The 19,593-nt window shown below is 37.2% G+C and overlaps 1 protein-coding gene across 5 annotated transcripts in view; it reads left to right on the top strand.

Annotated features, from left to right (window-relative positions):
• Nucleotides 1-19,593, top strand: part of aplp2 (amyloid beta (A4) precursor-like protein 2) — a 91,664-nt gene that overhangs the window by 45,884 nt on the left and 26,187 nt on the right. For 4 of the 5 annotated variants that reach the window (XM_067419264.1, XM_067419265.1, XM_067419262.1 and 1 more), the window contains exons 4-7: nt 9,957-10,069; nt 13,402-13,637; nt 15,555-15,760; nt 17,121-17,288. In XM_067419264.1, the coding sequence (XP_067275365.1) occupies nt 9,957-10,069; nt 13,402-13,637; nt 15,555-15,760; nt 17,121-17,288 (723 nt within the window). The remainder of the gene's footprint in view (nt 1-9,956; nt 10,070-13,401; nt 13,638-15,554; nt 15,761-17,120; nt 17,289-19,593) is intronic. The other variant, XM_067419266.1, reaches the window with a different exon arrangement.

Here is a 19,593-nt window from a genome sequence, read left to right on the forward strand (position 1 = left end):
TGGAACTGTTAATACAAATAATAAGACATACTTTTAAGTTGCGATTCATAAACAACAGTTTGTCCCAACAAAGTGAGAACTGCTCCAATTGATTTTGGGAGTTGTTCTCCATAAAATGTGCAGGACACAGATAAACTTTGGGGTTATAATGTTCAGAAAGTGTTTAAAATCTTAATAAATTTTAAGCACTCTCGTCAGCCTTAGGAAAATCAAACAAATGAGTTTTGGAAACAGGGCTAGACAAAGCAATATCTCTTTGACAGCATATTCCGTGGGCAGGGATTATTTAAATGAGTAACATCGTGACTTCACAAAGCTTAGAAAAATCACGTAGTCTAAGCGAGTCGTTCGTTGTAGTTCTTGAAAATTGAATTCTGTTAAATAAATGATCTCCCTTTGGAGTGGACTTTGAGCTTTGTAACCTTGCAGATCTTTTTTTTTTAATGCTCAAACAGCTACATTACACTAACTAAAGTTGAAAAAGCTTAATAGCTCCCCTTTAAAACACATCAGTGGAGAATTACACATACTGTACACTACTGATCAGAAGTTTGGAGTGTGTAAGACAATTTTTGAAAATGTTTTTTAAATAATTTATTTGATCAAAATATAATAGGAACAGAAATATTATAAAATATTACAATTTTAAATTATGGTTTTCTTTTTTTAATATATTTTAAAATGCAATTTATTCCTGTGATGTATTCAGTTTCTCATAATCATTCAGAAATCATTCTAATATGCTGATTTGCTGCTCAAGAAACATTTATACTTATTATCAATGTTGAAAACAGTTGTGATACTTAATATTTTTGTGGAAACTGTGATGAATATTTTCAGTATTCTTCAATGATTGTACAGTTCAAAAGAACTTTAATTTTAAATAGAACTTTTCTAACTTGTCTTTACGGTCGCTTATGATCTGTTTAATGCATCCTTGCTGAATAAAAGCATTTATTTATTCATTACCAAAATAAAAGGCCTATCAATATATTTCCCCCCTAAAAAAACCCTGACCCCAAACTTTTGAACGGTAGTGTATAATAAATCAAGATATTCATCCAAATATATAGTAAACCATTAAGTAGGACTTAATTTATTGGGACAATTTATTTATGCCGCGGTGCATGCTGGAACAGAATTTCATAACCGCAGAAATCAAATCACAGTACAGTGGTGTTGAAAACCAAGGTTTAAAAATGTAATAGACAAAATTATTTTACAGTTTTTATATATATTTTATATTATAGAAGGCTAAATTTCCTATAGATTTAAGAAATATTCCCCCAGTTTTACAGACCAGGCTTATGCTTGTCCCAGACTGAAATGCATGTTTGAGCTGTTTTAACTGAAAGCAATTTGAACTGACAGATCTTAAAATATGTATGTATCATTGTTTTGTCTCAAGATGCACACCAGCAATGTCTGTTTTTAAGGCACGTTTAAGCCACTTATATGCCCTAATTGAACCAAGGCCTCTAATCCTGGCTTAATCTATGTCCTGTCTGTGAAACCAGGCTATTGTGTTTATAGGTCACTAATCAAAAACAAATTTTTGATCATGAAATGAATGACTTTTCTTATAAATACTCTTACAATACTGTTGGTTTGCTGATTAATATAATAATACATAAAATTGCCATTTAAATATGTTGTATTTAAATGTGAAAAAAGGCTTAATAGCTGAATTTTGACTAGTGGTCTGAGACTTTAGGACCGCATTGTATTTTTTGTGTGTTTGGTGAAAAAGGTGAAAAAGTAAATGGCAGTCAACTCCTTATAAACTGTCAGTCATGCAAATACATTCATAAAAGCTCCAGTCAGAGTCTTACGCCATAGTAACCTCCAGGCATAAATAACTTCCCACTGTTATTAATTTTCCAAAGAAAATAAATTATTAACAATTGTTCTGATCCACGTAAGAAAAACAACATTCATCTCATTGCGTCTCAGAGGAAAAGCTGCCATCCGCCTGTCCCTGCCTTTTCCTCATCTCCTCCCCGTGTTTGTCCCTCTCTCGTAGGAAGTGATTGAGTTGTGGCTCTTTGCGGGCTGAAAAAAGCCATTAGCGCTGCCAGCCGACTGTGAAATGGGCCGACTGTCAGAGGCTTTCCAAGATGGCTGATTTTTGTTTTGTGTGTGTGTTTGAGCTGACGCGGCAGCTGTTGACTCGCATCACCTGATGTCGACTGCTGTTTGATTGACAGGGTCGGGCGGACGATGCACTTTCAGTCCAGTGCTTCCTGTGTCTCTTTTGCTGTGAATGACGGCTAGCCAATACAGTTTCTGGGTTTGGAGGAATCTAAAGCTGTTTGAGTCGGCTCATAGCAGCACCACACTGCTCCATCAACAACTTTCTCTACTTATAAGTAGCCATGGAAACTGTTTTATTGATCTAAAGTGGAGCGTACAAATTGGCTGAAGATAAAAACAGAAAAATGATACTGCAGCAAATCCCGTAACAAAAGAAAAATAAAATAATTTACTAGGTTCTTTTGGTAGTTGGAAGTATTTCTTCTGCCTTTCCACATATCTGATTGCTTTAGATAGTAACAGCATAATACTTCTCAATAAGCCACATTATTTGAAGGGATATTTTTTCATAACACAAATTCTCCTCTCTTAAGAAAATATATGCCAAAAATGTCCTAAATGATAGCATTACTTTCATGTTTAATGTTTTTTTTTCTATTGAAAAATGTTTACAAGCTGTTTAATTTCTTAAGATTTAATTAAAATAAAAAATTAACAAACTAAATCCATAAAATGGGAACCCCTAAAAGTATATATATGTGTGTGTGTGTGTGTGTGTGTGTGTGTGTGTGTGTATATATGTATATGTATATGTATATATAGGCCTATATATACACACACACACACATACGTTGAGGAAAATAAGTATTTGAACACCCTGCTATTTTAAATAAATTATTATTTGCAGCTGTATCATATTTTTTAGATTATGTCTCTCTCAGTGGACATGCACCTATGATGACAATTTCAGACCCCTACATGATTTCCAAGTGGGAGAACTTGCAAAATAGCAGGGTGTTCAAATACTTATGTGTGTATATCTAGTGCTTGAAAGAACCTTATATGGTTCAAGTCACAGACTAATATTTATTGCATACCCATAAACATAATTACATTTTGAGAAATATTAATATTGCCTTGGCAAACACCACTAAAATGTGGGTGTTTTCTGGCCACAGTTGATGAGTTCTGCTGCAGTCAGGGACTGGATGTATTCTGTGTCTGGAAAAGCAGCCCCTGGTCTTTAAGGAGATTTTCCTCTTTAGGCGCATTTGTAACCTTGAATTGAAGGCGGTACATCAGCGAGACTCGCTTGTGTTCGGTCTCACCTTGTATTCTTCTCACCTCTCCACTGCCTCTGGGGTTTTACCACTGTTATTAATGAGGAGGTTTCATTGTGATTCAGCAACATTCTGGCCTCTGGAGTTTAATTAGGGAGAGTGATTTGTTTTTGGTGGTGTAATGCGGTGAAATAGGCAGCCTGTCCATGTCTCTGTCTTTCAATGCAGCGGAAAACCTCAGAAATCTGTCAATGTGCTGGCTTGATCTTTGAGTATTGTACAGTGTTGTCTTTGTACGCCCAATGCATCCCTTCCAAAAGTATCTCTGATGCTCTAAAAGCATAGTCAATAAATGTATCCCTTAAAATTCATCTTTGATCAATGAGTTTTTTTCCTGTGAACCATGAATATGTAAAATAATTATCCCTGCCTCCACTCCCTCACACAATGCAGAGATCCAATAGCTAAACTTTACTCAAGTTACTGAAGTAAATGCTGTACAATGATATTGCTCTTTACAACGTCGGACTCAAAACAAACAATTAATATGATTAACTTTTTGCTTTACTACGTTATCAAACAGCTAATAATTTGTTGCTAATGTTACACAAAACACGTTCCTGTTCGCCATCTCAGTCTTTCTTCTAAAAATCAGAATCCTCAGAAACACTCTGAACATCAATGGAGAAAGGCATATAGTTCATCATAACATCGTATACTACTATTTTGTTAATGTACCTGATTTTTCACATCAATGGAAAAATATACCAGGAAAACCTGGCTTCTCTTGAGACTCCCCTGCTTCACAGCACAGTAATGATGAAATGTTAAAGCCCTGTCCTCATGTTGACCTGATTGGTAACAGGATAGTTTGTGATGTCAGAAACCCACCAGCGATTTCAAATCGTGTTTTGAACAGCTTAAAATTTAAGTTTGGTATTGATGGATAATAATCAGCTCTCCCAATGCATTCAAATCTCATGATCACATGCACATTTTCAAACTTATTGTGGAAAGATACGTAGTGGCAGGTTTGATTTTAGTGAAACCAAACATCATTGGAACACGCTGGTCTCGATCATTTGCGTTGATGTTAAAATATAAGCAAAAGGTTATAAGATTTGTTATATCCTATAGAAAAGAGCAGTGTAAAGATTATTCAAAATTTTACATTAGTCTTGTTGATTCGGAATGACATAAGGGTGAGTAAAAGATTTCTTTAAAGGTTTAGTTCATCCAAAAACTTTAATCTAAGTTGTTTTATATGATGAACACAATTAATTTAGCACATAAATGGAGCACATCAAATATGGTGAAGTTGTCATGTTTCTTTCTTCAGAAGATTAAATGGATTTCTATTACAATGTCGTTATGAACCTTTTAAAGCATCACAAGTTTTGGTCGATTGGACTTTAAATGGAGGGGCCAAAATCTCTGCCCGATTTTAATAAAAATATCTTAAAGACATTTGGAATCGGAAAGCACTTCATTGCCATGTATGCTTACACACACATAAGGAATTTGTCTTGGTGACAGGAGTGTCCAGTGCAGAAGAAAGTGCAGACATGCATAGGAATTAGGCAATAAAAATGTAATCTAACGCAATAATAATATAACCTTATGTGTTTGGAACGACATGAGTGAGTTTTCATTTTTGGGCGAATTATCCTTTTTAAGATAGTCTGTCTGCCCTTGATCTTTTTAGTTTGTTTCCTCAAACAAAATTAAGATGAGTGGGTTTATATGACCGCAGTAATTACATCTGCGAGTGAAATGTTGAGTTTTCAGATCTGTTCTGTTCTCTCGACTCATGTTTGACCATTAGCTCTTCACTTTCAAGCACTGGCTTGATTCATTTCAGCCGAGGTTAATTCCTAATGGGCAGTCAGCAGACTTTTTCCAGTATTTTGTTTGGGTTTGTTTAGTTGCTGACTGTTTCACTCTTTAGCCTTAATAGTCCTGAATGATACAAATACAAGGTAGTGCTGAGATAAACAGCTCTTTAGCAGGGAGGATTGTGCTACATCAACAGCAACTCTGCTCCACAGAAACATCATCAGTGTTCAGCTCTCTGAAGGTTATACTAGTTCATTTGATGATAGTGTTTCTGAAAACAGACGCGGATGCGGGCAGATTCCATCCTGGCCAAAGCGTCTAGTAGATACAACTAGAGATAAAAACGGAAAGAAGATGGGGAAATCGTTTTTAGAGAGATAATACTGCTTTTAATGTGTAATAGTCATAAATCTTTGATGTAGGTCTGGGACAGAGCAGAAGAACTGGGCTATAAACTATGAAGTTGAAAGCAGCTGGCCTCAATCCTTTTGTGTCGTTCCTCTTCATAGCATTTATTTCTCTTTTTATCTCTTTCTTACCAACTATAATACGCTTCTTTTCCAGCCTTTGTTGGATCATCTAAGAGCTTTTTGATCATGTCGTGAGCCTGCAGTTTGCCTTCACAAGTCAAGCGCTTAGTCAAATTTATGCACAGTTGTTTAATATAAAATGGAAAATCAGGGATTACATGGGCGCACAAACGAGTCATTCCATGTGTCGTCCTGCTTTTTGGATTGAAATGATTGTTTTTTTTCATCAGTCACTCTTTTTTTGGGTCTGACCTAAATAAATTCAATTATGTTTTCAAAGGAATTGTTTATCCAACAATGAAAATTAATTTGTTGTTCATCATCACTCCAAATGTGTATGCTGTTATTTTGTCCGTGAAGCATTGTCCTCCTTGCAGTTCTTGTCCATACAATTCATTTTCTTCATTCAAATCTTGCACTGTGCATCAAGCAATTTTTGCTTTCAGTGAATAGTAGTGACCTTCAAAAATTCTGTTACTCATACAAGGCTTACAAATGACTGCAAAATATGTACACTCTAAAAAATGCTGGGTTGTTTTAACCCAATTTTGGGTCAAATATGGATTAACCCAGCGATTGGGTTAAATATTTGCTTAAGACAACCCAAATGCTGGGTTAATCCATATTTGACCCAACATTGGGTTGTTTTTTTACCCAGAATTTTTGTACTTTTGCGCACAGTGCTTTATTGGTGCTTTTGTGTTATTGGCATTATGGGTAGGTGGATAGGTGCTTGTTTGATCGTCTATAGCTGTGTCCCAAAGTGAAGGGTGTGTAGTTTGAAGGCCACGCCAGGCCAGGCCATGCCTTCAAAGTGCACAAATGCGAACTGAGGGACAGGGTTGCCAGGTCTGAACAACAAAACACCTCCTATTGCTAATCAAAGTAGAGGAATCGCAGCCAAAATGGGCCAAAATATCCCAAAACCGGGGAGGCACAGGCTGTAGAAATATTGCTTAAGTAAAGACAACTTAACCTGTGGACTATAGGCTACAAACACCCCAAAGTAACAGTAAAAAAAATTGTTCCTAACCATATCGGTCTAGAAAATCAAAACTTTTAATTTTCCGTCTGTCTTAGTGCATGATATAACTATATTATGCACAACATGTAAATAGGAAAATGTTGGCGTTATTTTGTCACTTATTGAGCATTAGGTTAGATGGAGCCATTTACCTCCAGTCTTTGTGCTAAGCTAGGCTAGCGGTGGGTGCGTCAGACAGAGCTATGGCACGCACGGAGATGAGAGTGGTGTGTATGACTTGCCTATCTCTGGGGGATACGGTGAATAAGCTTAAGTCCCAACAATTCAGCGTGTTCCTTTAACCCACCCTTAAACCTACCCATACCACCAAACCTGTCTCCTAATTTTTCCTATATCCCACATCAGTAGCCGCACAAGTGTTTTGCGATACATGAACACACTATGTACATTGTACCTATAGTAATTATTATATTACTAAGTACACCTAATATACGGGGCCGTCATGGCCGACTGGTTAGACAGTCAGACAGTTAGCAAAAATGGCTGCCCATTGCTCTGGGTGTGTGTGTCCATGGTTTGCTGTGTGTGTATCTTAACTTCTCACTACTCCTTATGTGTGTTCACTAACTTGAATGGGTTCAATGCAGAGGACAAATTCAAAGCACTTTCTTTTCTTTTTCTTTTCTTTTAATAAAGCAATGCACAATAGCCATTTTTATTCTGGAATGAAATAATGCTGTTGTAAACCTGCAGCATAAGAATGTCATGTGACAACAATGTTGAATACTACTGTTTAAAATGTTAATCGTTGTATAATGTCTGTTGGTTTCCATAGTATTTTGTAAAAATGTGTATTTTCTATTTCCTAGCCGGTAGTTTTATGTGTGTAGTTGTAGAGGCAGAATGCTGTGCTTCTCTGCTTCACTGCCTCGCTCTTCACATGATATAAATGCGATAGCTCGTTTATTGCAGTCGAGCAGCAGCATGTAGCCCTATTGACGCTGTCAGGACTTATTTTCTGCTTTTTCTACTGCAGCTGTAAAATAAATAATGTAATTGCTGAATCACCCACACGGTTTTTCAGCAGAGAAGATTGCGTTGTGAGCGTTCCGGGTTCACTACAAGTTAAGCTTTATCGACGGCATCTGTGACATGCTGTCGATTGCCACAGAAAATATTTTTTTACTCTCCTCTCAGCTTGTAAAAAAAATGGCATAAAATGCACATTTGAATACATAACCACATACTGTATACTAGCATGGGACTGTGATTGCCTTATCTGTTCAAACACACTCCTGTGGTAACATTTAAAGCCAGTAAACCCTTTAACCTTATGTGCAATGACACTTGAAAAAGTGATGATTTTGTGATGATCAACAGTGCGTTGTTTTGAATCCATAACACACCTCTACAGGTCTCAGTGGCAGAGCAGGTATGCAGACACAGTACAGAGTTTGATAATTAGGTTAATAATATGCTGTTTTCAATTATGTAAGCACTTTAGTTTATTTGGCACCTTAGGGGAGATGGGATGATTTTTGCATATGTGAGTTTGAACGGTGTGGAGAGGCTTTGGTTTGAAACAACTATTGTGTTATCTGCTATTTTCAGTTATTTCCTCCAAACCCTCTCATTTTCCCTAACACTGGCCTTTTCTTTCTCTCCTGTCCACCTTTCCTCAGCTCTCTGGTTTCAGGCCGATTTGGCCTTAGGCCTGTTGTGTGGTAACGGCCAAATGAGCAGTTTGTGGATGGTCACAATTCTCTTCGTTTGTGAACAGATTTCTGGTCATTAAACGATTCAGTCTCTCCCTCTCTGTCGTTCAGGCTCAGAGGTCGGATTGGCCCCCCAGCTGTCCTGAAATCAGCTCTGTAATAACTCTCCTGCATATGGCACACAATCCCATGCTGGCCTGTCTGATGGCATCTGAGCTCCTCAGCTGTCACTCGCTTGCTCACACTCTCCCTTTCCTGTTTCATTTATACATTAACTCTTGTTTAGTGCAAATTGATTTCCTTAAAGGCACAGTTCTCCTGAAAATCAATCCCAAAGATTCAAAATATTTTTTACAAATATAAAAACAAATCAGGGCCTTCTTGACCAAAGCTCTTTGTTTTGAAGTGATTTTACTAACTTTCTTCATTTGATGTGATTATTAAATAACACGTAAGCTATAATTTTTTTATGAAAATGTAAAAAAACAACAACCTAAAACCGTAAAATAATAAATCTAAGTGTAGTTTATCATGTGTAAAAAAGAGAAGATTTATTGTAATACTGACAAACTCAAACCCAATTATGATGAGCAATTGAAAGATTTTCTTTTTCATTGGCCAGCATTTCAGTGCATTCCTACTAGAGCTGCATGGTTCATTGAAATAAAACCGAAATTGCTATATGACTTAGAACAACGGCTGCAATTTAATGAAATAAATACATGCGCTACGTGTTTCAGAGTAAAACACCAATGTGTTCATTTACCCGTGAGCAGCTCATGATCCGTCCGTGTTTTCAGCATCTCAGAGCGGCTCGGTTCACACGGCATCTCTGCATCTGCTCTGAATTTTTGCCACTTTAACGTGTTTCGGAACGCAACATTCGCCAATTGTCTTCCCATACTTGTAATGAGATTAAGATTAAATGAGATTAAATATTTTTTTTTTAGGACTCCCTGTGGTTTTCCAAGTTTGATGGTTTAAATTAGCACTGAAGAAATTAAGACAGTTGTTCAAATTGATCAACACCTGACAAACAAGCACAGTTTACCCTGAGTTTTAAATCACAATTGCAATTTTTATTAGAAAAATTATTCACTTTGATTATTTTTTTTCTTCTTCCTAAATCTCATTGTTCAGGTTGAGGCAGTATTAATATGTCAGATCGCTTGAACAATCAGAGCAACGTTTCTAATTAACAGCGTTCACAATCCCTAGGAATGTTAGAATTACACAGTTCTCTTTAAAGAACGCAGCGAGACTTTCTTGCTGCTGTTCGCTCTCCCTCTGCTGTGGACGGGATGATCTGTGCACGCCAGATCTTTGTTCTGTCTCTTGGTACTGACCAGATGTCTGTTCAGATGCCACTTGCCCTATTTGTAAAATGCTCATTATAGACTGCAAAAGACCATGTGTTGATGAATTATTGAGCTGTGTTGTTATTTGCTGTCCCGAATTTGCAAATCTGTTTTGTTAGTGGGTGTTAGATGTTTTCTGTTTGCATTGTACCAGCTGTATGATATTAAAGCCTCAGCCATGCCAATAATCTGCGTGCTGTGTGTTTGTATGTTTTCAGTTGGGGAATTCGTGAGTGATGTCCTCCTGGTGCCAGAGAAGTGTAAATTCTTCCATAAGGAGCGTATGGACATGTGTGTGAGTCACCAGCAGTGGCACGGTGTGGCCAAAGAGGTAAGACTTAATGTCCAGCACCACAGACATGCACCGCTTATTACATAATACATGTACTCCACAAGAAATGTGTCTGTCCATAATAAATAGAAAGATGCTGTGCAAAGCCGCAGAATTATAGGCAATGAACATGTTTGAAATCTAATATACAGCTTTTTGAAGTCATTTTTGGGACCTTTGAGATTCGACAGATAAGGGATGTAACCCGCAGAAGGAGCCGCATCAGTTTTACGTAGTTCGGTAAATTGAGTTGCTGAAAGCACAATTACTAGCCTGACAAGCCAGACCCACATCAAGATGTTCGGTCTGGAAACTCACCATAGACAGGGCTCAATCCGAGGGGCGGGATAAACGGTTGTCTTTCAAACTCCCTCTGCACGCGATAGGATAGCGCTACACCAACCGGAGCAACGACGGTGAAGGGGAGCTCGCTGACTGATTAAACATTCGCCGTATCCGGTCGGCTAAACTCCGAACACATCTTCCCTTTTTAAGAATGACTTCAGTGCCGCTCTTTGTTCTTTTCTCAGAGGAGAGCTTAACTCCAAGTCTTCCAGAGTCGCGGTCAGAGCTGATTCGAAAGACCGCCGCCGTTCGCCAGTTTCTGTGTTACTAGAAGCACGCAAACGCAACTTGGCCGTCGTCATTATGGCCCCGCCTGCCGACTCTATACACGACGTGATTGGGCCGTCCAGATTCTGAGGAATACAGCTCAGATAGGAATTGAGAGTTGCTAGACCACACTTGCGGGCAAATTAAATTTGCTGCCGCTAGGGTGCATCTAGATTTCTAGGCTGCACAATTACAGTCGTCTCACTGAAATTGTCTTTGGATGTTGTTGTGTCAACTTTTGGTCACAGTTCAAACCCAATGAGATTTAGTTTTTCCATTCAAATTCTGTTTTAATGGTTAAAAAACATTTTAGTCATCAAAAAGCATATCTAATAATTAATTTAAATCATGAAATTTATGATCAAATCTATGACCATTTATTAGTTTAAATTAGTTGTTTAGGTTATGAAATAATTATTTTCATCAAACACCCCCCCCCCCCATTTTATTCCATTTTGAGGGTTTAATTAATTTTTGATGATCAAAAAAATCACAGTGCACTCATTCACATGCAGAGAATGCAGACTTCATATTTAGATATTCATATCACAAACACTCGTCCATATACCAATGTATTTTTCAGCCCTACTTTTGATTTATTCATTCAAAATTTGCCAAATTCCATGTTATACTGTAAATTCCATTTTCATGCCTGGATTCCAAGATTACACCCATTTTTCCACATTGCTGAAATTAAAGGGCCCTACAGAATTTTTTTTTACAGAACTTTTGCAAACCACTGCAATTTCCCTCTACATCTAATGCTCGTTGAAATTGATGGATTTTCAGTTGTAGACTCGAGTGTCATGCTCTGATTTTCTCTGTCTTTTTCTGCTTCAAGCTTGAGTCCTCACATTTCACCCTGATAACTGGATAAGCCGTACTGCTGTAATACTGCTAATCTCTTGACCCTTCCACCTCACACACACACACACACACACACACGCACACACGCACACACACACACACACACACACACACACACAACTGTGCTGCTCGCCGAATGCGCTGTTAAACTGTTGGTTTTACACTTGCTCACATCTCATGAACAGTCCAGTTTCCTTGCTATCTGTGCTGCCTTTTCTAATTTCAATGTGACAATTGCATTCACTTGCGGCCTTGAATTCCTCAAGTTATTATTGTGTGCCGGGAATAAAAGAGTAACACCTACTTTCCTGAGTTTGCGTTGGTTCACTAGCTAGATGTTTTTGATGATGTGTAGTTAATGTTAAAAACACATCTATGGGGAATCTTTGCATAATAAAAAGAGACAACATTTTGAAATGCATATAGGCCTACTAATGAACAAAATATTGGGTTCAATAAGATCTCTCTCTCTCTCTCTCTCTCTCTCTCTCTCTCTCGCTCTCTCTCTCTCTCTCTCTCTCTCTCTCTCTCTCTCTCTCTCTCTCTCTCTCGCTCTCTCTCTCTCTCTCTCTCTCTCTCTCTCTCTCTCTCTCTCTCTCTCTCTCTCTCTCTCTCTCTCTCTCTCTCTCTCTCTCTCTCTCTCTCTCTCTCTCTCTCTCTCTCTCTCTCTCTATATATATATATATTAAATATTTCAATATATTTTTTAGGTCTGATATGTTCACCAAGCCTGCATGTATTTATTAAAACAATACATTAAAAACAAAAATGTTTTGAAATATTATTCATTTTCTATTTGAATTAAATTCTATTTAAAATGTGATTTATTCCTGCAATGCAAAGCTGAATGTTCAGCATCATTACTCCAGTCGTCAGTTACTTGATCCTTCAGAAATCATGTCAAGCTCAAATCATGCTCAAGAGACACTCATTATCAGTATTGAAAACATTTTCTTGTATGAATAGAAAGTTTGAAATGTATAGATATATAAACATAACCTTTTTATATATTTTACAGTCATGTGGTAATGTAGCCTGACGTGGTCATACTCAATCGCCCCCCGAGAAGAATCTTGAGTTAAAAAAAAAATGAATATGACTTTTATTTCAAAACAAATTACTCTGAATTATGATTAAATAATGCGCATTCAATGTTGTCAAATAGCTGATGCACACCAGTGACCAAACATCACTTAAATTGTGTGTTGTATATTGTGTATTGTTGCATAATTCCATGATTTTTGCATTACTCCATGACTTTTGCATTACTCCATTACTTTTGCATTACTCCATGACTTTTGCATTACTCCATGACTTTTGCATTACTCCATGACTTTTGCATTACTCCATGATTGTCGTTCGCACATGCAAATAATAAAAGGCAGTCCTTATAAACAGTATAGCAAAATATCTAGCAGGTAACGCATTTCTAACATCATACCTACTACTCCTTGTGAAAATTGAAATCTCACAGCTGTCATCAGAAATTTTTGACCATCACAGATAGATATTTTCTTTACTATCTTCTTCATGAATGAATTTGGATGCAGAATGCCCGCTGTTAACTTGGTGTACATGTAGAGGAAAACACAACCAAATGTAGCTGCAGTGTGTACATGGACACTTCTTGTTCTGTTTGTACTGTAAATCCCCCCCGAGCTGCCGTCATTCATTCTCAGTGTGTGCATACTGAAAGCATCTCCGTGCGCTGACTCCACTGATCCCAGGACAGATATTTGAGAGGTCTGCTGAATTTCTTCGGGCTGTTCTTACACAGCAGACTGGCCTTTCAAACCATATTTGCTCTAATTGAATCAGATTTCTTGACTCTCTCTGTGTGTCTCTCTCTCTAGGCCTGTTCTAAGGGAAACATGGTCCTGCACAGCTACGGCATGCTGCTTCCCTGTGGCATCGATAAGTTCCACGGCACTGAATACGTCTGCTGCCCGTCTACTCGTCCCGAGGAGCCCGTACCTCCTGCTTCACCCTCAAAAGAGCTTGATGATGAGGATGAAGAGGAGGATGAGGAGGTGGAGGAGGAGCATATTATTGAGGACGAGGATGAAGATGATGAAGCTGTAGAGGAGAGGTAATGTGGTGTTAGTGGGCATACATTTGGTCTTCTGAAACGTAGAAGATCAGTTTACCTTTAACACAATTTAACACTATCAACAAGAAAACAATGTTATATTTTTGTTCATGTAAAAAATATTTATTTCAAGGCTACATTTATTTAAACAAAATACAGTAAAAAGAGTAATCTTTTAAAAATAATATTGTTAAAATTAAAAATGTTTTTATTTTATTTTAATATATTAATAATATATAGTTACCAATGTCATTTATTTCTGTGATTGGTATCATTATTCCAGTCTTCAGTGTCACATGATCCTTCAGAAATCATACGAATATGCTGATTTGTTGCTCAAGTGTTGTCAGTGTTATCAGTTGTCTTGTTATCAGTGTTGATAACAGTTGGGCTTCTTCATATTTTGGGAAAACCGTGATACATTTTAGTAGGATCTTTTTTGACGAGCATTTCTTTTTTCAAATATAAATATTTTGTAACTAAATCTACTGTCACCTTTGATTGGTTTAATGCATCCTTGCTGAATAAATTTAACTTAAAAAAAAACTACTGGTAGGGTCTATAAACATTTAAGCGTACATTTAACACATGGCAAGCCTTGTTACATGTTTTGCTTCAAAAATAACTTAATACAGTAAAAAAACATTTTGTGTAGCTTTTATATATTTTTTATTTTATAAAGTTTTTACTCCTAGTGATTGTTCTTTTCATTGACATATAATCATTAAACAAAGTCTCAGGCATGGAGGTTCATCTCCAATTTAAGATTAGTGATAAACATCATTTTTGTATTGTCAATTATTTACGCATCCAAATTTCGCCTCAGAGCAAACGCCCCTGGCACACTTATCAAAGGATGATGTATCAGTATGACTGCGAGTTGTCACGTTTTATCATTTTTGAGGAGTAGTAGCTGAAAGATTGTGTGTGTGTGAGCATACGCTGTGTGTGCGTTTGTGTAGGATAAATTAGGTTGACCATCTGGATATTTTCGAGTGCCATGCCTTTGACCTCTGACAGCTGTTTGATTCACTTCCATAAATCATAAAACTTCCAACCTGTTCTTCTCCCCTCCCTCTGTTTCCTATGTTCTCCTTCCCTCTCATCACACTGTGCCTCTGTCAGTTCTTTGTCATGCCTCCTCTTGCTTTTTTCCAGAATTTGTATGTTATTGTTTTATGGTAACACTTCACATTAAGTCTATCTATAAGTCTTATTACTACCACATTATTAAGAAAATAAGTTGTATTCTAACATCAGTTAATGCTCTGAACTAACATGAACATGCACTTTTTAACCTTTTAACGTTAACAAATAAACAACGTAAAAATTTTTTAATAAATGCTGTCAAAATATATTGCTCATTGTTAGCTTATGTATTAATTACTAAATAATAATAATAATAATAATAATATATTTTATTTGTAAAGCCCTTTTCATAGTTAAAAACAATCCCAAAGTGCTAAATGAGATTTATTGTAAAGTGTTACCAGTTTTGGTTATTTTAATACTTAAACTTGAAATCAAATGAAATGGAAATGAGAAATGTTTTCTAAACAACTAGCTAGTTTAGATGTTATATTTTTATATCAGATCATGTTAATTTCAAGTAATGAAAATGTTTTTTTATGGTTTAATTTTAGGAAACAATACTAAAGTTCCCTGTCATTTACTCAACCTCATTGCTTTCCAAACCTGCATGACTTACATTTTCCAGTGGACCACAGCCTAAAAAGTTGCTTGTAAATGCATATTGCCAATTTAAAGAGCAGTTTAAGTTTTACCGTTTTAAATGATGAGTAGGATGTAGCTTGGGATACTGCTTCTGTCTATTTAAATAAGAGATTCAAAAAGACTAAAAAAGATTTAGCATTCACTCAAAATCATGTTCCTTGTGCCCTTCTATCTCATTTTTAGCGAGCCTGTTGCCAATGAGCCGCCCACTCAGGAGGACACAGCTGAAGAAGAGGAGGAGCAGGAGGATGACGGAGACGAAGAGGACTACCACTACGTGTACGAAGATGAAGAGGATGACCGAGACAGTGAGGAAAAGGATGTGAAGAAAGAGAAAGCTGCCATCCCCGAGAGCCAGGATGATGACAAAACTCTGCAGGAAGTGGAAGGTCAGTATCACTTCATTTATTTCCTGACAGCCACAATGCGTCCAATTACAGCGACTCATTTGATACATATCCCGTTCACTATAGAGGCTTACATTATTGACCCTTTTTTTCTTATGTTATAAGTATACATTTTATTGTTTGCCATTGTCTTTACATCCTATAAAGCGCAACAGTCGGGTTCCATTAGTAAAAAAATTGTTTTCTCCATAGAGAAATTAATTATTTTTTAACAATATTGTATAAAGCTTGCAAGAAAGATATAGTGTAAAGTATAAGTAAAGATATATAGTTCTTTAAACTTTTTTTTATTATCATGCATGCTTTTGCCAGAATTACATTACCCAGAATCCTGATAAAGATGAATGCACCAATCAGAGAAGTCACTGTTACCATGGAAACAAAATTATGGTAGGGCTCAGCAGTGCCCACTGGTCATGAAACGTGTAATCAAATGAATTTCCCTACACTCTCATACTTGTTATATATTTTTATGTATCTGAATATTTTGCAGTGCAGTTCGTTGATTTTATACGAAAGGGCTGTTCACGCCAGGATTAGACAATGACAAATGTAACGTTTTAATAATCGTTCTAATTATCTGAGGAAAGCAAAGTCCACACCACAGCTATAACGATAAAAAATATTTTTCTAACTGATGATCAATTAAAAAACATTCACTGCCAATCAGAATCCACTTGACTTAAAAGAGCTTTAGTTATAACAGTCATAACTAGTGTGAGCTTATAATGAACGTTAATCAAGTTAGAATTATCTATGGAGAAAGTAAATAGGAAAAATACATTCGAACCCAAAGCCAATGAAAAGTGTGTGGTCCCTGTTGCAGGTGATCAGATTAGGGATAGGGTTACACTGCATTCACACGGGGCGTTGGCGTCAACACTTCTCATTTCCTTTGAATGGGTGATGTCATGCGTTGCTGAACTGAATTGTGGATTCCAGACGTTGCTCGCAGCAGAAGTTGAAGTTTTCAAGCGGCAATGCAGACGTCAGCCAATCAGACCGCCTATGCAAATTCCCTAGCGCAGACGCTAGCTAATTGTGTTCATGCAACACTGGAAAAGTAGTATGATTGGCTGTTTTCACTATGACTGCTGCGTCAGCACAAAGTTTCAGACACGCCCTCCGTCAAGTGTTAATGCCAATGCCCCATGTGAATGCAGCATTAGGACTACATTTTCAGACAGGAATTTTGTTCCGGGATCAAAAAATGTTGATCTTGAAACATGTCTGTCTTGGCAAAATCACCGTGACCCACTGTTGCGTTCTATAGTTTAAGGCCATTACTGATTGCTGCTCCTGGTGGCTGGAGGCTCTAACTGCGCCTCCCCTCCTGTGTTAGTTGTGTGTTCTCTGGAGGCGGAGACCGGCCCCTGCCGTGCCTCTATGCCTCGCTGGCACTTCGACATGCAGCAGAGGAAGTGTGTGCGCTTCATCTACGGAGGCTGTGCTGGCAACCGCAACAATTTCGACTCAGAGGAGTACTGCATGGCCGTGTGCAAACGTTTGAGTAAGTCACACTCGTCATCAAGGACTCCGCCCCCTTCTGTTCCGCCTTGCTGCTTCCCCTTTGCTTTCTCTCGCAATGCTAACACTAGGCTAGCATACATAAACAGTCTGCTTTAAAAACTATGTTTTAAATGCAGCCTTGGGAAACAAATGGTTGAGACTTAAAATTCTGATTGGCTGAGCCGCAGTCAGTCATTATAAATGTGCATTATACATTCTATGTTAATGCAATTTTCTGTGTTGCTTTACAAATTTGAACACTTTGCTAGCTAAATTGACTATTAATGTTATTATGTATTTTGCAGACAATTAATTTTAATAATCATTAAATTATTATTAAGCATTATTATTATTATTAGTAGTAGTAGTAGTAATTTAACATTGGAATCTTAAAGGGTTAGTTCACCCAAAAATGAAAAACATTTCATTAAATTCTCACCCTCATGTCGTTGGACACCCGTAAGACCTACGTTCATCTTCGAAATACAAATGAAGATATTTTTGTTGAAAGCAGATGGCTGAGAAAGGCTTCAGAAAGGCCTCCATTGGCATTCAGTACATTCACACTCACAAGACCCATAAAGGCACTAAAAACATCGATACAAAGTCCATCTCACTATAGTGGCTCTACAATAATTTTACAATGCGACGAAAATAGTTATTGTGCGCACAAAAATCAAAATAACGCCTTTATCCACAAAGTTATTGACGTGAACTCGACACATGCACGAGAATATGACGCAGCTCCGCCGTTCGAATACACGACCCAGAAGAAGAGGAGCGCCGCTATCGCGTGAGTTCACGCCCGAGACCTACACAGAAGACAGTAACTTGGCGGATAAAGTCATTATTTAGATTTTTTTTGCGCACAAAAACTATTCTCGTTGCTTCGTAAAATGATTGTACAGCCACTGTAGTGAGATGGACTTTGTATCGATGTTTTAGTGCCTTTATGGGTCTTGTGAGTGGAAATGTACTGAATGCCAATTGAGGCCTATCTGAAGCCTTTCTCAGCCATCAGCTTTCAACAAAAATTTGTGTTCCGAAGATGAACAAAGGTCTTACAGGTGTCCAATGTCATGAGGGTAATTAATGAAATCATTTTTGGGTGAACTAACCCTTTAAACGCGTTTATTGTTGCCTTTTATTAAAGCAAAACATCATCTGATGTCATGTTTTAATGTTTTTGTGTGTGTTATTGATTTAATCAAATCTAATTGAGTCTAATATGTTTTCCCCCATTATTTCTGCTTGTGCATTGTCCCATCCTTTTTACTCATTCTTTGCTTTCGTTTGGTGTATGTCTTTTTTATCTCTAATCTGCCGATGTATTTGATTCGTGTAGGAGTAGAAACCATCAGTCATGTTTTCCTGTGGCAACAGAAACGGATGGCTTTAATATGATGTTTTTTTTATTTTTATCAAAGTAACCTTCATGATTCAAGGTTTCTCTTGTCCTCTTATCAGTATAGATGCTGTAGACTGTTAGTTCTAATCAGTATGCATGTCTGATGTTGCCTTTTGTGCACAGCCTTATGGGTAGTCAAGTCGGTCTTGCCATCTGTATACTAAGGAAACCTGATTTCAGCTCATATCTTGATCATAGCGTGCAGAGTTGTGCAGTAACTCTTAAGATAAATTCTAAGGGGGAGCAGTTCTGTCAGAAGAGCACTTTTCAGAGGACATGATGAAAGGAATGGGAAATGAAGGACTGTCTGATTCTCTCAGAATCATGGGAATTACAAAGCCATCTCCAGAGTCATAGCTCTCTGTGGGAAGCTTATTCTCCCCTGGTCTGACATGAGTGGTCTCCTTTTGCTGCTCCTCCTTTGCTCCGTTTGGACCTGTCTAGTTGTCTGTCTATCTGTCTGTTTCTGTCTGTAAATATGTTTTAACAAATGTGTTTCTATAGTTTTTTTTTTTTTTTTTTTTTTTTTTTTTTACAAAAGATAGTCAGCTCCCTAAAGGCCCTGATACACTCGCAGCAAAGTTCTTTATTGTTCTTCACTTTGGGGTAAAAAGACGTTTGAAAAACGTGAGCAGCGGTTTAGATGAATATATGTGCTGCATGCTTTCATTTCAATAAAATAAACACACAACAAAAATTACATTGATGGGAAACTTTATAACGCATCTAATCATATTGATGTGGATGTTTGCACAAGCTCTGCATTTCGGCACTCCAAAAGTCACGTCACATTTATATATACACTCACCTAAAGGATTATTAGGAACACCATACTAATACATTTACATTTACATTTAATAATTTAGCAGACGCTTTTATCCAAAGCGACTTACAAAAA

Source organism: Pseudorasbora parva, chromosome 16, assembly GCF_024679245.1.
Source record: "Pseudorasbora parva isolate DD20220531a chromosome 16, ASM2467924v1, whole genome shotgun sequence".
NCBI lineage: Eukaryota > Metazoa > Chordata > Actinopteri > Cypriniformes > Gobionidae > Pseudorasbora > Pseudorasbora parva.